This window comes from Helianthus annuus, chromosome 17 (genome assembly GCF_002127325.2).
Source record: "Helianthus annuus cultivar XRQ/B chromosome 17, HanXRQr2.0-SUNRISE, whole genome shotgun sequence".
NCBI classification, from domain to species: domain Eukaryota; kingdom Viridiplantae; phylum Streptophyta; class Magnoliopsida; order Asterales; family Asteraceae; genus Helianthus; species Helianthus annuus.
The window spans coordinates 179,620,875-179,639,644 of NC_035449.2; the positions used below are offsets into that span (position 1 = coordinate 179,620,875).

The 18,770-nt window shown below is 35.4% G+C and overlaps 1 protein-coding gene across 1 annotated transcript; it reads left to right on the forward strand.

The window, feature by feature from the left end:
* The first annotated feature begins 13,074 nt into the window (after window positions 1-13,074).
* Window positions 13,075-13,967, forward strand: LOC110922600 (pectinesterase inhibitor 11). Its single transcript, XM_022166867.2, has one exon. The coding sequence runs from the start codon at window positions 13,117-13,119 to the stop codon at window positions 13,741-13,743; it is 627 nt and encodes a 208-aa protein (XP_022022559.1). The 5' UTR covers window positions 13,075-13,116; the 3' UTR covers window positions 13,744-13,967.
* The last annotated feature ends 4,803 nt before the right edge of the window (window positions 13,968-18,770 follow it).

The window sequence follows — 18,770 nt, forward strand, 5'->3', positions numbered from 1 at the left end:
TGTGATCTATGGGCACGTTAAACTAAGGCATGCAAAATAATGACCATTTTACATAATGAAGCTGTGATAATGTCTATTACTAACATCAAAATAATAGACTTAACTAAAAAATTCTACTTAAACGAAAACAAAACAGCTTTGGCCAGAAGTGTAATCATTTAAGCATATGTGCAAAGTGGTTGTAACAAAACAGCTTTGGCCAGAAATTGAAACAATCACTTTAGTTATGCACTTGCTAAGTATGCCATCTATGAAAGAATTAAATCAGCTTTCGCCAGATATTAAAACATTCATGCTTATGATGCACACTTAGCATAGCTTTCGTAATATTTGAATGATAAGTAGATGTATCAAGTCAGCTTTGGCCAGAAATGATATATCAAAGCTCATTCAAGTTAAGCTATTCTGGTTTTGTAAAACATTACATTATCTGATTCTGATTAATTAACTAAGTAAATTACAAAACCATTTATTTAATAGCAAACTACCCGTTAGCGCGGATCGAACTCCGCGGTGAGTTCGCTGGGGGGTGCGGGGGACAGCGTGCCCCCGCCCGGGGTTCGGGGCGGGGCCCCCAAAATTTTTTTTTCTTTAGTTCACATTTAAACAGCTTAAAATAATGAGATTTCGAGTCGCAACTACGGTCTCGACTAATCACGTTATGGTTGCGAGTCGCAACTACGGTCTCGACTAATCACGTTATGGTTGCGAGTCGCAACTACGGTCTCGACTAATCACGTTTTGGTTGCGAGTCGCAACTACGGTCTCGACTAATGACGTTATGGTTGCGAGTAGCAACCTCATGGTTGCGAGTAGCAACCTCATGGTTGCGAGTAATGACGTTATGGTTGCGAGTAGCAACCTCATGGTTGCGAGTAGCAACCTCATGGTCTCGAGTAGCAACCTCATGGTTGCGAGTAATGACGTTATGGTTGCGAGTAGCAACCTCATGGTTGCGAGTACCAACCTCATGGTCTCGAGTAGCAACCTCGCTAACAGCTGTTAATTGTGATATCATAACCGAAAATTCGAAATCTAAGGGATTAAGAGATATTCTTTCCTGTTTTAAGCTGATCTAATTTTGTCAACAGATTTCGAAATTGTAATCTACTTATCTTTTAACAATTTTCTAAAAAATTTAGAGGACAAAATTAGATCAAAACCAGGAAAAACACTTAATAATCCAAATCATATTCCAAATCATAACAGAATACTTCGAATTTTCTCAAGAACATGATGAACCCTAAAACATAAAACATAAATTCTGGAACCCGAAACCTGAATTTTGATAGTTTTTCTAAACAGATTTCGGTTAAATATAAACAAGTTAATTCCGAATGAACATATCATTGATCTTTTTCCGAAAATCATGATTTCGAGTTGATACTTATGACTCGAAACCGGCTGTTCAGGTTTTAAAGGTTTCAAAATTCCGTTTTCCAAGTTTCAATCCCAGAATTATGGATACGAAAACAGAACTGACTAATCAACATATGCTCTGATACCACATGTTGGTTCAGTTCTGTTTATGCATGAAGGAAAACAATATAAATCATACCTGTCACAGCAGATAGTGCAGAGGAGAATCCTGTGAGGGAGTTCGACATGCCTGTCATCTTGATCTGGTTCCTCCTTAGGGTGCTAACTGATGATGGTGCTAAGAAAACCGAAAAGGGTATCGGTTATGGAGAGGAGGTTTCGTGATGATGTTATGGCTAATGGGGTGTGTGAATTGTGTAACTGAGTAACCCTTAAACCTCCACATAACTCTCCTTATATAAGCACCCAGGAGGAAACCTAATTAGTTACTAAGGGTAATATGGTCCATCAACAATTACCAACTAATTAAATAATAGGTTCTAATATATTTTGATCTCTATAATGTAAATGATTAAGATGGCTATAGATTAAATATTAAACATAATATATTTAATCTTACACGTTAATGTCGTCTACATGTCCACTAACCGGGTGAAACATCAATGCACCGGACGTATTGAGAATGAAATTCATTTTTTAAGAAAAAGTGGTGATTGGTCAGCTTTGTGTTCTTCATGGTTCGCCCACTTCTCAATATGCTTACATCTTCACCAATTCGAATGTATGTCTTCCTTCCGTTCAAACTGTATCGGATATTGTACATTATGGTTAAGTCCACTAGGGTTTGTATTACGGTTTACCGGAGGAAAACATGTCTGTGTGGATCTAACAGGTGTTTCCCCGCTTGTTGGCTTAGGAGATAGTGCTTTCACGATGGGTCAGGCTGCGTTAAAGGCTGATTCGGATAAAGTGACCAAACACGAGAAAGCGTGCCATGACAACCAGCACGTGTTTATCCCATTTGCTTTTGATACTTTTGGTTTTCTGGCGCCAGAGGTTGTGGACCTACTTAGTCGAGTTCAAATGGTCATGCATAGTAATGCTATGACCCTGATATCTATGGACGTAGTTTTTAAAAGACTTACTTTTGTTATTCAAAAAAGGGTAACGACACAGCTTGTTGCCCGTTTACCAACTACCTCAATGTAAATTCATAACACGAAAAATAATTGATATATTAGGGTACATTATCACTTTGAGGACATAGAGAAATATACATAGAGACTAATTTGAATTTCGCCTTTTGAACCGAGTTGATAATTGGTGGCATCCGACTCGAAGAGGTCCAGTAATTCATACTGTATATATTGTATATTATATAATAAAATATAATATAATATTAGACTGAGAATGTATTTTTCTTTTCACCTAGTTCAGTTAGTTCAAGTTAATCGAATTTCGATACGAAATTACGAGTCTATACATCTTCTCTCCTAGTTCAGTTGGTTCAAACTAAAATTAACCGAAATTAGAACCAAGATGAAATTTTGAGTTTGAGTTGGTTTTTCAAATTCGGTTTTGAATCCGACTCAAATTACATTAGCAACGATACCATAAGCAACTTATAATGGACAAGTAGTTAACTAAATTAGTGACTTGCGGATAGGTAGGATGAAAATACAAATGAGGGGGTTTTTTCAGATTTATTGGGTTTTCTCCTAAATTGTTGTATAAGCGTTATTATCTAGTGGAGATAAATATGGTCAAAAGGTTCCGCTTGTGACACGACAGTACTCTAGCGCTAGTGATACAAATTTACCGTTAAAAAAGTTAAATTTAATTACATGTCTATTAATGCCCTCGCTTGCGGTATGCGCATATAATGTATATATGTGTGGGCCATTGTGGGACAAAAGTGAAAGTGCAATAATTTTAGCGTTATTTTACTAATTTCGTGAAAATAACGTTAAAAGCTGAGGACGGTTAATCATGCATCATACGGTGGCGTTGATAGCTGAAAGACAAAAGGGTACATGCAGTAATCGGTCTTTGTCCCGATTACTGAGTGTTATGTGCCTTATGTCCAAGGCTTGATGCAAAACTACAATCGAGCCGGAGATCTCACGGGAAGCAGCCTCTCTATTCCTACGGGGTAGAGGTAAGGTTGTCTACATCTTGCCCTTCTAAGATTCTACCTTTGCTTTGCTATTGACGAGATTTACATAAACTATGATAATGATGATGATCATAATGATAATTAACATGTCAATTAAAAAAGGTTGGTTGCAAAATTAGCCATATATCCCGGTAATAGGGTAGATAGGCCACAAAATCCGGTCCAGGGTTGACATGTTAGATGTAATCACGGCCAATCCCACATCATAATTGTTTTGCTCTATTTTTATTTTTATTTAATCTTAAATCAATATTTCCATATTTCTTAATAGAAAATAAAATGATCACTGGTCGGGATGGTTTCTGGTTTTGGATTTTCATAATCAGACAGTTTTAGTTAAAAATGATTTGGTTATTTTAATTATGGAAATATGGTTATGTTAATTCGGTTAACTACTGACGAGGCATGATTTAACTTATTTTAATTGATAAATCTTCCTAGTGCCTAGTGGCATTCTGGGGTGGGATAAGACTTTGTGACCTATAGGTCCTGGGTTCGATTCCCATAAGGGGGTTTTTCCATATTTATTGGGTTTGTCTAATGGTGATGGATATGATCGGGTGGTTCCGCTGGTGGCACGATAATACTCTAGTGGTCCGTCAGTGATCCAAATTTGCCGCTAAAAAAAAAATCTAACTCTTTTTTTTTTTTTGGAAAATCTGAAAAAAATAAACATGTAATATGTTACTCATAATACGATAATAACAAAAACTATTTATATAAAAAATAATAAAAAATACAATCGTTAATGTTGGTTTGGTTCAACTACTTCGGTATTTATACACATATTTTTTTTTGAATGGGAATCTTTTTTCTTAACTGCCTTTTGTGAGAATTGAACTTAAGATCTCACACTTTTTCAAGGTGTTGAAAGACTTTTTTTTAAAGAAAAGTTCATTAGAAAACAACCAACTCACAAGACGGGGCGGCCCCAAAAACACAAACTACATATTCACAAAGTTACACCAATCGCTCCACAAAAAAAGACCTCGACTTACATCTACTTCTAATCCATAAAAACCCGATAGATTTAATCTCACTTAAGATATCTTCAACCCCAACTTGTTTATCTTCAAACCTGAGCGTGTTCCTCGAACGCTAAATGCTCCAACATCCCACCCTCACAATCCCTTGGAAAACTTCTTTCGACGTATTAGATAACCCAGCCGCATTATAAACTTCCAAAAGCTCTCTAACCTATCCAGTAACAATAGGAGGAACCTTGCACTACAAAATTGTCTAATTAGTGAATTAAAAAAAAGTTTAATCAAGGAAGCATCATAAGTTTTTCATCCATGTTTACAGACCATTCAATACCGGGCAGGTCCGGACCTGTAGTACAAGTAAATCCAGACTTAAGTCTAGAACCTCCAAAAAAATAGGGTCTCCACTTAAAAGAAAATTAATATGCTAACTATTAATATTAATGCAAACTTATTGTTTTAGATTTATTTGATTCCTTATACAAGCAAACCACTTTCTCTTATAGTTGTGTCAAATGTTTTATTGGTTTTAAACATGGATAAATGGGTATCATTTATAATAATTAAAGAAGGAAAAAGGGACCCAAAATTTCATTTCAACTGTCTTCAAAAAGATTGAAACGACTCTGATACCTGTTTATTATCTTACAATCAAACAAGCAGGACCAAAGCAGGACCAATGACATCCGGTCCAATTTTCAAAAGAAGTGTTAGATGGTAATTGTCAACTGACAAGATATACTAGGGGAATGCATAAAAGCTTAGGATGAGAGGGGCACTCCTCTTTTAAGGGAGTGACCTCTCTTACACACACCCAATCAGCACGCGCCACGTCAACTTTCCCCTTAACTCCCTCACACCCTCAATTTGATGGCGGCACTCCTCTCTTGGGAGACTTGTTTTTTTTATTTGTTGTAATTATGCATGTTTATAAATTAAACAAATATTAATAAAAATTAAATAAAATTTAATAAAAGACATTTCATTAAATTAAAAATAAAAATTACATTCAAACTAGAAAAATAAAAAAACAAACTACTCGCAGAAATAATCAAGACACTCACGAGAGGTCCTTTCAGCCATATTTAAATACTCGTCGTTTTCGTCTGGTGGGTTACCGGTTGCAAGTTGTTTAATCGCAGAAGTAACCTTTTGCAACGCCGTGAAACTTTTCTTCATTCACCCGTCCAAGCCCTCTTGAAACCACTCGTTATTCGTTTCCACGTCACTAACAATTTTTAGGAACAAAGACTTGGACATACGAAACCTCTGACGAAAAATATCGGCATTAAATTTTGGATTATCGACAAAATAATCGGCCATGAGTGTTTCGTGGCCTCCCACACGATCTCGACGGACAATTTTTTTTACTAGACGATGTCGTGTCTAGTAGCTCCGCTTGTTGGATGAGATTTTGGAAGAAAATTAAACTACCATCGCTTGACGATGAATCTTCATCGTCGGGAAGTCGGGCAGGGGAGAAAAAAACGAGAATTTGGAATCCATTTTTTTTAAAGATTGGTTAAAAAAATTAGATGAGTTGAATGTGTGAGAGTTGTTTTGGGTTTGAAAAATAAAAAGATTGAAGTGGTAGTATTTATAGGGGTTAGGAATTTTTTTTAACATATAACGGATATATAGGCGTTTAAAATCAAGTCCCCTCATCGGTGAATACCCACCGATCCCATTCCCCGATTGCCTTCCCCGAATTGATGACGGCAGTGTTCCCACTCGAGGACTTGGCTCACCGCTGGGCTCCCCGCTAAGTGCCCCGGACACCCTCGTTAATCGAAAAACAAACCAAGTCAACAAGAGATAACAAATGAACAAAAAGGCTGCTAGGTGTGTCATAATGTCAGCCCTATGGTCAATTGGCTAAACAGGAACGAAAGAAGAATTTTTAAAGGCATTTACAAATCAAATACAAAAATTATGGAGGAACTCTTTTTTGAACGGCAAGAACGACGTTTCAATCACCGTGACATCGGACGCTGTAACAAGGTCGATTACTCGACCTCCGTCAGCCCTTTGGCTCTTCCAGATGCGCAGAAACCCAACCTCCACCCGCTCGAAGGCACGACAGTGAAATAATCGGTAAAACCTCGCCTCCCATCCAAGACGAACCGGCGCCACCCATATTCGCCCTTCACCTGGATGCCGCAGAAAATAATGAGGAGAATGAGAGTCGAACCTAAGTCACAAGGAACACCAAGTCTTTTCCCAACCACTCCACCCAAGGGCGTAGCTATGAAGGGGCCCGGGGGGACCCCCCGAACTTTTCGCTCAGTAGTGTTATGTATGTACGTTTCGTATAGAATTTTTTAGGTGTACACGTTTTCGACCCCCCGGTTTTATAAAAAAAATTAGGTATATACTTTTAGGTCCGGTGACTTCCGACCCCCCGGTGAAAATTTTCAAGCTTTGACTCTACCACTACCTCATTGGGTATGCAGGAACTAAAGGAGAGCACTTGAATTGGTTGACAATTAGCAGCAGGACAATTCATGGTCTAGAAGTATTAGTTGGATAGGAATGAATGAATGTATGAAACTATTGCAATATTTTTCTAGCGTTTCAGCTAGCAGCTAGCTTATATACGAAATCCTTTACGTTAAAAAAAGAGAGAACACAAATAAGCAATGGCTTGGTTTAAACTTTTCAAAAACAAAATTTTAGGAGAGTGGCGCAATGATGTGATATGTACCACTTGGAATTCTTGATAAGTATAATGGGATTGAAGGAGACCAGAAGAATGTTAGAGAGAAACTAGACTCGATTCATAATTTATCATTCATAATCTAAACAAAAACATACAAATGATATTTATAGCTATTACTAAAATAACTAAACCCACTACTCAAACAACTACCTATTACATAGAAGTAACTAATAAACAAAGAAAATGTAGAGAACATGCACACAACGTGGCATTGTGACGATGTAAAGAATTAGCACGTAACAATCCCGCCCTCTTGAAACATCGTTGTCCTCAAGGATAAATCGAAATGAGACTTGGCGAGCACTATGGCGCACGCCACTCGTTTCATTCTCTAACGAAACATGTCCTTTATTAAACTTTATTTATGGGTATTATACTAGATTGTTGTCATGGACCGCGCGTTGCGGCGGTGACGCCTTAATTGTTTAAAGTTAGCATCTTGGAGGCACGTTATGTGAAGCGTTAACCAAATGAAAACGTGTGTTTCAGCCTATTCGATCTAAAGCATTGTTGTTACAAAAGAAACGGAATCGAACCCGAGTTGGTTTGTTTAGTGAGCGTTTCACCTAACTACTACACCACCCTTATCTTTGCATAAAGACTTAGCGATGTCAAAACGTACAACTCAAATTTATATCGTTGAAGGAAAACATATTATATTTGACCCGACTCGTTTACGAACATTGCTTACATCAAACCATAGACTACCCGAAAACGTATGCAAAAATAAGTATGAAAACATATTATATTTAACCAGACTTTTTTCGAAAAATAACTATGAAACGTGAAGTTATATCAATTATGTTGAAACATGAATGTATACCGACACGTACATTTAAACTTCAAGACGCAGACCATTTGAAAATGTACATAAAAATAAGCATGAAATGTGAATTTACACCAACACTTACATACAAATAATTACTTCCGGAAATAGCTTTTTTTTAAGCTAAATAATGAAAATACGTGGGTAAATTTAAAAGGTTAGAACTTAAGGGGTAAAAATGTCAATTTCAAAAGTTTAAGGGTTGTTTTGTGAAGTTCTAAAGTTTATTCGCTATTTTATCTTTTTGAAAGGAATTTTTTATGTCAAGTTTCAAACTTGAGGATGTTAGTTTGTTGGTGAGGGAACCCTACCTACCTTTGTTTTTAAGTTATAGATAATTTTTATTATTATTATTATTCGTTGCAAATGAAGCAAATAAAAGAGAGAATTGGAATTTCAATTTAATTAAATACAAAGTACCAATAAACAAAGTTACGATTTATGACTTCTTGTTACCATTTGGATTTGAACCATGAATTTTTATTACCATCAAAAGCCAACAACCACACAACAGCCAGCCCAAACAAAAAGCCGAAAAGGCCAGCAGCAAAGGAAAAACAAACACTACATTATCCACTCAATAAATAAGCAACCTCTTTAAGCTTTGGGTAGTTGTACCCTTGGCTTTGGGTGGTTTTCAAAAAAATATGAGAATTTTACTTTTCAACCCAATTCTTTCTTTTTGTTGCAAATTTAACTTATAAAATTGATTTTGTTCACCTTGTAGCCAAAAATTTTCTTCCTTTACAATTTAAACTCACAATTTTCTACTTTTCATCTTTCGCAAATTTTCAATTTACCACGGAGCAACGTGCTTGCGTGGTTCCACGCTTTTACGTTTTGTTCATAATTTTGCGAGTTATCCACTCAATAAATAAGCAACCTCTTTAAGCTTTGGGTAGTTGTACCCTTGGCTTTGGGTGGTTTTCAAAAAATATGAGAATTTTACTTTTCAACCCAATTCTTTCTTTTTGTTGCAAATTTAACTTATAAAATTGATTTTGTTCACCTTGTAGCCAAAACTTTTCTTCCTTTACAATTTAAACTCACAATTTTCTACTTTTCATCTTTCGCAAATTTTCAATTTACCACGGAGCAACGTGCTTGCGTGGTTCCACGCTTTTACGTTTTGTTCATAATTTTGCGAGTTAACACGGCACAACGTCCATGTGTAGTTCAAAGTTTTTACGTCTATTGTTTTTCAACTTACAGGTTCGTCACAACGCGTGGGTCATTGATCAACTTAGTTATTAAATTAAAATTAAAACACTATAAAAAAGCAACATATTTATGCATATATGTGTTGTAATCTTGGCTTTGGGGGTTTTCAAAGAAAAAAATGGTTATGTATATGGTTGTTGTAACCTTGGCTTTGGGGTTTTTTAAAAAAATGATTTTTTTTTACTTTTAACCCAAAACTTTTTATCTTTTACAATCTATCATCACAACTTCTTTTACTTTCAACTTCGGTTCTTTATAATTTTCATTTTCCGCAAAATTTTCGCTTTATGATTCGTTCTAAATTTTGTGACTTAACACATCGCAACGTGCGTCTTTGGTTTAACCTTTTTACGTTTCGTTCTAAATTTTACGAGTTAACACGACTCAGTGTACGTGTGTGTAAACGTTTTTACATCGTCTATTTTTTCCTCCGTTTGACAGGTTCAACATAACGTGCGGTTTCTAAATCGACTTAATTATAATTAAAGAATTCCCGCCGCATTGCGGCGGGTCGTAATTCTAGTTATCTAAAATTTACACCATATCTCCCATTCTATTCTTAGACCATTGGGTGTAGTTTGGGTAGTCCTTCTGGGGACTATCCGCCACGTCACATTGGTGGAGAATTATCCCTTTAGGGATTATCCAAGGGTGTAGAAGACTACCTAATTTAATTAAAAAATCAATATATAATTGAAGGAGAGAAAGAGAGAGAAACCTGAAGGAGAGAGAGAGAGGCAGGCTTGTCGCTTCCGTATTCCAGGCGACGCCGGCGACGTGACGAGGGGGAGGGGGCGGTGTGGGATGAGGGGGACGAGGCGGAGACCGGGGGGGGGGGGGATCCCCACACCCTTCCGTCTTATATACATGTAGGAATGAGCATGGTACCGGTACCAGTATCGAAATTTGTCAAAAACGGGTATCGTTACCGATATCCGAAATATTCGGTACGATACGGTACCGGTATTTGAAGGTTAAAATTCGGTAGTTTCCCTGTACCGTATCAAACCGGTACGAAAGTACCGATATCAAAAATGCCAAAAAGTGAGTAGCGGTACCAAAAAATTCGGTACGGGAAATTCGATACCAAATGCTCATCCCTATATACCTGAACTTAGACCTGTTCTTAAATCAAAATGTGCTTGACTTCTTTGATGATGTCTTCAATAGTTCATTAATTCAATCCGACGATATTGGCCCGAACATAATTTGTCATTTCTAGTTTAAGAATTTTTTTAATGTCAAAGTTTTCTTTCACGATAGAAAAATTACATAAGAATGACAAGTAAATGGACAAAAAGTTATACCACAACCCCTTTTGAATAGCAAATCCAATGCTACCGAAAATAAATTTTGGTTCCTTGACGTCGAGAAATTGCTGCACACGACACTCTGCACTCCATTTTTTTGTAGGGAAAATTACTAAAATAGTCAAAGTTAACCAAAACATTTTTTTTAGAAATAGACATGGAAATTAGCCTTCACTAAAGCAATCACCTATCATTTCCTCCAATCAGAAGACGCCAAATTATCTCCACCCGTTGAGACGGCCAGGATCTAGCTTACACTTTTTGGTGAAAGGCGCCGGCTAAACCCACAATTTTGGTGAAAGCGCCGACTAAGCCTAGTGAACGTCTATTTTCAAAATTTCATGGTCAACTTTAATTGTTTTTTTAATTTCCCCATTTTTTAAAATTCTTTCATATACTTTCATGTTAGTAAAAGCTTGTCAAATCAGACTATAATTTTATAACAACGAGATACAGAAGATAAAATATCATAAATGTATCAACGATAGAAGATACAGAAAGTGTATCAAAAGTTCTAAACTCGCAAATTGGCCAAACTTTTTAAGAAAATAAATAAGATAATTAATACTCGAAAAGTAGACATACCACTAAAATTATGTGAAATTATAAAAGAAAAAAACCAGAAGCATGATACTTTTGTACGTTTCAAGTTATTATTGGTACATAAAATAGATACATGAAATGATTTCGCACATTTAATTGTTAGACCACCCGTAGTCATGCCCATTTGGGTGTTTTGTGTGCCGGAAAACGCCCAAACACGTCGGGGATTCACCCCCCGGTCGTGTTTGGTTGCAAATCTTGTTTTGGTGTTGTTTTAATCACGCTGTACGGGGCTTGTTTTGGCCAATCAGACCGTTAGCAGATATTATAATAAAATATTATAAGTTCTAAATTTAAAAAAATTAATAATTGTGTAATGATTCTTTGGGGCATTAGGTCATTATTCCACTACACCCCTTTTGTAAAAACGTCCAATAATGCCCTCTTGCTAACTGGACTGCCACGTGGCAGAAAACGCCCAAGAGCGAGGGTACACATGGTCTTAGAGAGAAAAAAAGTATTTGAAACTGACACATACATATAAATACATAAAAATGTTCTTTGCCAATTCTTACATAAAATGGTATGTATTTTTAAATGAACAATAAATACATAACTTTGTTGCTTTCAATATTATCGGATACTATTTTGGTACAAAGTTTTACTGTATTTTTGCACGAGAAGATGCAGCACTTGATAATGAGTCATGATTATGTGGGCCCATTTATATAGGCCGTAGATTAATGAGGATGTACAAACATTATCATGAAAATGGGTCACATATGCACTTGGGTAAGGTTGTTATAGGAATCCGTTAAACCTCTTTATACCTTTTAAAAACCCAACAAACTATTTGATAAAAAAAAGTAATTGTAAAACATACATGTTTTAGAATATTATATTCACTACACATCATTGAAATAATCTAATGTCCCTTATGAGTTATGACAAAACAAAATTATGTGCCATTGTGCCAACAAAAGTATATCTACGTGGATATATATATACACATGAATACGCACACACATACACTCTTATACACATAAACATATACTGATATACACACTGATTGTTATAAAAGACAACCTGGTTGAAGATCCACTTAGCTACCCACACGTGTCATGTGCTAACTTATGAAAAACTTATCGTGAGCCTCATTTAAAGGTACAAAGTTGTAACCCTCGACCCATTTTCAGTCATTTGATATTTTAAAACAAAATATGTTCGGTATCGGAACTCACTTTTTCCGTTTTTCGATACCGGTATTTTTGGTACTGAATGGGTACCATGCTCATCCCTAGATGTGACATAGACTAATTACATTCTAGCTACTTTTATATGGTTTTCTTACTTAAGTTAGTCAACGAATAAGCTAACAACTTAAAAATTATATGGTTTTCTTACTGAAGTTACACGGATTTTTGGTTCATACGGATAGAGCATAATTATAGAATTTTTAGAGGAGTGAACCATGCCACTGAGATAGTTTGTGAGGAGATCATTACGACTTTGTTTAACTTGATCAAACATAGGTCGAAGCATAACGATTGGAGCTGGTCAAATTGGGTTTCTAACCTCTTCGGTTACACTTTGCCGTTTTTGTTTGGTTATTTTCATATCGTTTTATTTCTCGATGTATCTCTAATTCATGTTTTGTAATCCAACTTTTCGTTGGAGGGCTCTCACACCATACTAACCCGACCCAAATTCAATCGAATTACAAGACCCGACTCGGTAGTTTAGTAATTGATCCTTATTTATTTTTTTAACCATTTACCATACTAAACCTTTTCTTTTACACTTTCATATTCTAGTTTAAAAAAAAAAGTCAAAAACAAATTTAGTTTGACTTTGGACCAACCTCTATTATGCCAATTATGCCAATCTATAACAAGACACAATCATACCAACAAAGGACATTATAGTAATCTCACACCAACCCAAAAACACTACTTAAACCCTTCACTCCATCAAACCCTCAAAACTCATTTTCAAACTCTCAACCAAAAAAAAAAAAAATGAAAACCCAAATCCCAATCATCATATTCCTCCTATCAACCACCTTAACAACCATAACCACCACCACCACCACTAGCAACCCCTTACCACCATCACCATCACCACAACCAAATGAGTCAAATGACAAAGATTTCATCCGTACAAGTTGCAAAACAACCTTGTACCCACAAACATGTTTCACCTCTCTATCCGGCTACTCCGTACAACAAGACCCGGGTCGGCTGGCTCGAGCCGCAATCGGCGTGACACTCTTCCAAGCCAGCCACATGGCTAAATACGTAGCCAACATAACGCGCCACGCTGACTACAGCTGCAGCCCAAGAGCCGCAGCCGCGGTACACGATTGCTACTCCGTGTTCCGCGACGCGGTGGATGAAATCCGGGGGTCGTTAAGCGAAATGAGAAGGCTGGGTGGGTCCCATGAGGGGATGAGGTTCCACCTCAGCAATGTGCAAACGTGGATGAGTGCGGCGTTGACGAATGTGGAGACGTGTACGGATGGGTTTGATGATGTGGCGGATGATGTGAAGACAGATGTTTGTGAACGCGCGGTGAAGGTGAAGGAAGTGACTAGTAATGCGTTGGCGTTAATTAATAGTTTTGCGAGTTCGATTCAAACCCCGTGAGTGTGGATTAGTGACGGTAATTAAAGTTTTGCTACTTGTGTCCAAAGTGAGTGAAAAATGGTTTGTGACTGATTGTATCAGTCAAAAATGTAATTAAATTAAGCATTAGAGATTTAGAAGGGATTGTTCAAATATCAATATTGTTTTCCCAAATTAAAAAAAGAAACTGATTTGTGTATTGTAGTTTATGTTTTTAATCTTATATGGTGTGGTTTGTGTATTTATTTTTTGTGTTAAATAAAATAGCTCTTGTATTCTTGTGTTATATAGACATTTCACCGTATGTTCGGGTTGTCCCTTTTACAAAACATTGCCAAAATATTCCGTCATCCTTTTACAAAACATAGCCAAAATACCCCATAATCCTCATTAGTGTGGTCTCTCAAGTCACACTACTAAGAGTGTTTACATGGTCCTAAAGTATATTTTATCATATCATTGTTTTAAGTTGTCTCCAAAAAAAAAAAAAAATTGAACATGATTAAAAAAAACATAGGTCTAGCATCGCATGATAAATCATCTAATGTAATATATATTTAAGGCATAATATAAGATGTTTGCCACTTGAAGTGTGCCTCAGATTAACTAAGATTATGTTAATGACATGGACTAGCTTTAATTATAGATAATGTATACATATTTGTTACTTTTTTATAGCTCAATTATTTTGGTGATCTTTTAGAATGATTTGCGAACCTTGTGGGCCTAGTCTCTCCCTGTATGTATATATGTATGTACTTTTAGGATTAGGATCAAATATAAAGGATCTTAATTGTAAGAAGTGTAAGAAAAATTTATAGAGTGACAAGTGTCCAATAACCTAAAAAAACCCACTACAAAAAAAAAAAAAAAAAAAAACCCTTAAACATTCACCACCACCAAAAACCTAAACCCCCACCACCCCCCACACCCAATTTTTTTTTTTTTTTTTTTTTTTTTTTTTTGCCGAGGGGGTGGGGGTTTAGGTTTTTGGGTGGGGGTGGGTGTTTAGTTTTTTTAGGTTTTGGGGGGGGGGGGGTTAGGTTTTTTTTTAGGTTTTTAGGGGGTGGGGGTGGGGGGGGGTTTAGGTTTTTTGAGGGTTTTTTTGTGAGGTATAGTTTTTTTTTTTTTGTTTTTTTTTGCCGGGGGGGGGGGGTGGGGGGGTTTAGGTTTTTTGGTGGGGGGGGGGTTAGGTTTTTGGGTGGTGGTGGGGTGGGGTGGGGGTGGGTGTTTAGGTTTTTGGTGGTGATGTAGTGGGTTTAGTTTTAAGTTATTAGACACTTGTCACTTTATAAATCATTCTTACACTTCTTACAGTTAGAAGCTTTTGTAGAATAACTTCACCCTGTACTTTTAATTTGCTAAGCTTTTTTAAGGTTTTACTTTAATCTTTTGCTTTTGTGAGATTTGTTTTTCTAACTTTGATGGGGGCAATTTCAATTAGTACTTTTGACCTTATAATAAACATAAATAAAAATGGTGAATTTTATAAAGGGGGTGCACATGCACTCATGACTATTTTTTACTTTCAAAAACTAACAAAGCTAATATAGCACTAATATATAAAATAATTTAAATTGTCATTGATTGTATAAAAAACTGACTGTATCTTTTGCTATATACATGTGTGTTGACAAAATAATAGGATATTTCAACAAACTATACATAAAGAAACAAGAATAACAACTATTTTGCGTCTCATGTTATATTTAAACTAGTATTAAGCATCACTACGTTGCAGCAAGGACGAACACCAGTGTCACACTACTGTCAGTGACCATTAACACTGAAGTTGCAGCGTGTTAATGCGAAGAAACTAAACCAAAACGTAAAACATATAAAAGAATAACTAAGTCGATCTAGGACCCGCGCGTTACGATGAACCTGTCAAACGAAAAAATATAGACGACGTAAAAACATTTAACCACACACGTTCCGCCGTGTTAACTCGCAAAATTTAGAACGGAACGTAAAACAAGAATTTTGCGAAAAATGAAAAGTTTAGAGGAAAAGTTGAAAGTAAAAAAGTAGTGAGACTAAATTGCAAAAGGTGAAAAATTTTGGGGTTAAAAGTAAAAAAATCAAATAGTTTTGGGTTAAAAGTAAAGATGAAAAGTTTTGAGATTAAAAGTAAAAAAATCAAATAGTTTTGGATTAAAAGTAAAGAATCAAATAGTTTTAAGTTAAAAGTAAAAAAAAATCATTTAAAAAAAAGCCCTTCAAAGCATAAAATACGACATATTGAAAATATAGTATTGGGTAATGGCATGGCCGGCCCTGAGGGTGGGCGTGGAGGATCACTGGTCAGGGCCCGATATTTCAAATGATACGTTATTTTATGAAAAAAAAAACCCGATATGTATATGTTAAATATTTTTTAATAAGGTATATACTCGTACAAACACCAACATAGGTCCACTTACAAAACTATTATTATGGTTTAGATTAGCTATTAGCTCATTGGCATTAGGTTTAGACTTTTAGTGAGATCAATACCCAATTTCGTTAAGACATAAGGGCACGTTTTTACAAACTCGAACAAAGTACACGAATTTTCAGGACCAACCCTAGATAATAGCAAACATAAAACTATTGGAAGTTAGCTTAAAATAAAAAGCTATGTATGTACCAGATGAAACCTGCGGGCCTCATATCCTCTAAACGGATCATCCATTATCATCTCAGCCATCTCTCATCCACTCATCGTCTGCTAGGGTCAACGGACCTCATCACATATAACTGTAGGAAACATCCTACAATCAGGGGAGTTGCTATTAAGGGGCAGGGGGCGCCTGACCCCTAAAGTAGTATAATATATGTGGTTTTCGTATAGAAATTTTTGGGTGTATATGTTTTTGACCCATTGGTTCTATAGAAATTTTTGGATATATACGTTTTCGATCCCCCGTTGAAAATCTCAAACTTCACCACTGCCTACAATTATTGACAAAGGTAAAGGACATTTTTAGTTTTATATGATTTTGTTTTTAAATCAATAAAACTTGCAAACTGTATTATTTTATGTTGTGGATGACTTTCACATAGCCTATCATTTACTTTTTTTTCACCTTTTGTTGCTTTTTTTTTACTTTAAAACTAACTATTATTAATATTCACGAAACATAATTATATTTTCGTAGTTTTGTTGCATTTGAATTAATTAATTATGGATACACACAATTACAACATGTGTAAATTTTAACATGAATTAATTAATTAATTAATTATGGATACACACAATTACAACATGTGTAAAGTTTAACATATTTTGGTTTAAGTTATCAGTATTGTCTAGGGATGAGTATTTGGTACTGAGTATCGGTATCGTACCGGGCCCTATACCGGTACCGAATTTCCTATACTGGATTTTTCGGTACCGATACCCACTTTTTGACATTTTCAGTATTGATACTTTTGGTATCGGTACCGGTTCGGTACGGTACCGGAAAAATGCCGAATTTTACCTTCAAATACCGGTACCGTACTGTACTGTACCGAATATTTCGGTACCGGTACCGATACCCAGTTTCGATGAATTTCGGGATCGATATTTTCGGTACCGGTTCGATACGATACTGGTATCATTCTCATCCCTAGTGTCGCCTAAATAGTTTCTTAGTTTCAGGTATATCATTACATAAAACAATGTAATATTCAAATTCAGTATATTTAATAATAATAATAATAATTTGCATCATACAACAACTACAATACATGTCAATTTAATATATACTTAACACAATTAATCATATTAATATATGTAGGGGAATAATTTACTAATAAGTGAGTTTTGTCTAAATGGTCTAAAAAGGATTGTGAATATAACATGTGGCACTCCTTAGGCAGGATAGAAGAGTATTTTGGTCCTAAAACACAAACTTCAACCCTTTTATTTTTTAAAAATACAAAACAAAAAATATTATACAAAAAAATTCGCAAAACAAATCTAGTAAAAAAATGTATCACAAAAAATCTAGAAAAAAAATTGTAGTATAAAAGTTCTAGAAAAAAAGAACTTTTTTGTTAATTTAGATAAGATCAACTTTTTAGTTGATCTTACTCCTAAATTCGTGTATGGACATATTTATATAAAAAGTAATAAAAATTGTTGAGTTGTCATGTGAATGAAAGTGATAGGGATAGATAAAAACAAGACACACAATAATGTATTTGGGAGAAGGTTTTTGGGGATTGATTTGGAGTGTGCTCATGCGATCAATTTGTCGTAGGGTTATGGACAACTTGTCTTTTTTATGAGGGGTTGGTTCTCGTCACGGGTTTAAGTTTCTATCCATTGTTTATTAAAGAAATCTTGATTTTATTTTCTCAAAAAAGAATATGCATTTATTATGCATATTCCTTCTCCCTCTTAATTTTACAAAGTGTTTTTTTTTTTCCTAATTTTACAATTTACGTCAAAATTTATTCATTGACAACGTTTCTCGTAACACATCTCTTGCTTGCGTCACTATGAATATAATTTTTTAATCCATGAAACGTTATGAACCAAATAAGTTTTAACTTTAAAGTAGTTTCTAGTTCTTTAATTAAAGTAGAGTATGTTTGATATAAATTAACTAAAACGGGGTGATTTTGAAAGTTTCTGATAAAAACTTAAGATATTTACTTTTCTCCTTGTACAAATACTTAAGATATTTGCATTTCGAAGTAAGTTTTACATCAATGGACTCGTATCATCGTTCTGATCAAAAACCCTAAAAAATTTGTTTGTAATTTGGAAAAAAACTTAACTCTGTTAAGTTTTTTTAACGGGGGACCATTGTAGGAAAAATAAGTGAAATGTGAGACTGGTGGGGGGAATATTCTGAGATGGGATTATTAATGACCAATAAGGTCTAGGTGAGATTATTGCAGGTCAATTCCCCTTAAAAGAATTTGAATTGAATTGAATTTATTCGAATTCAATTTTTTAATCGAATACAAATCGAATCGAATCGAATACGAATTGAGATTTTTATTCGAATATGAATTCGAATCGAATTGGGTAGGTTTTAATCGAATTTGAACAAGGGAAAATAAAAATTATT

Excerpts from the sequence above, each read along its gene's own strand:
- LOC110922600 (XM_022166867.2), top strand. The coding sequence starts at position 13,117 with ATGAAAACCCAAATCCCAATCATCATATTCCTCCTATCAACCACCTTA.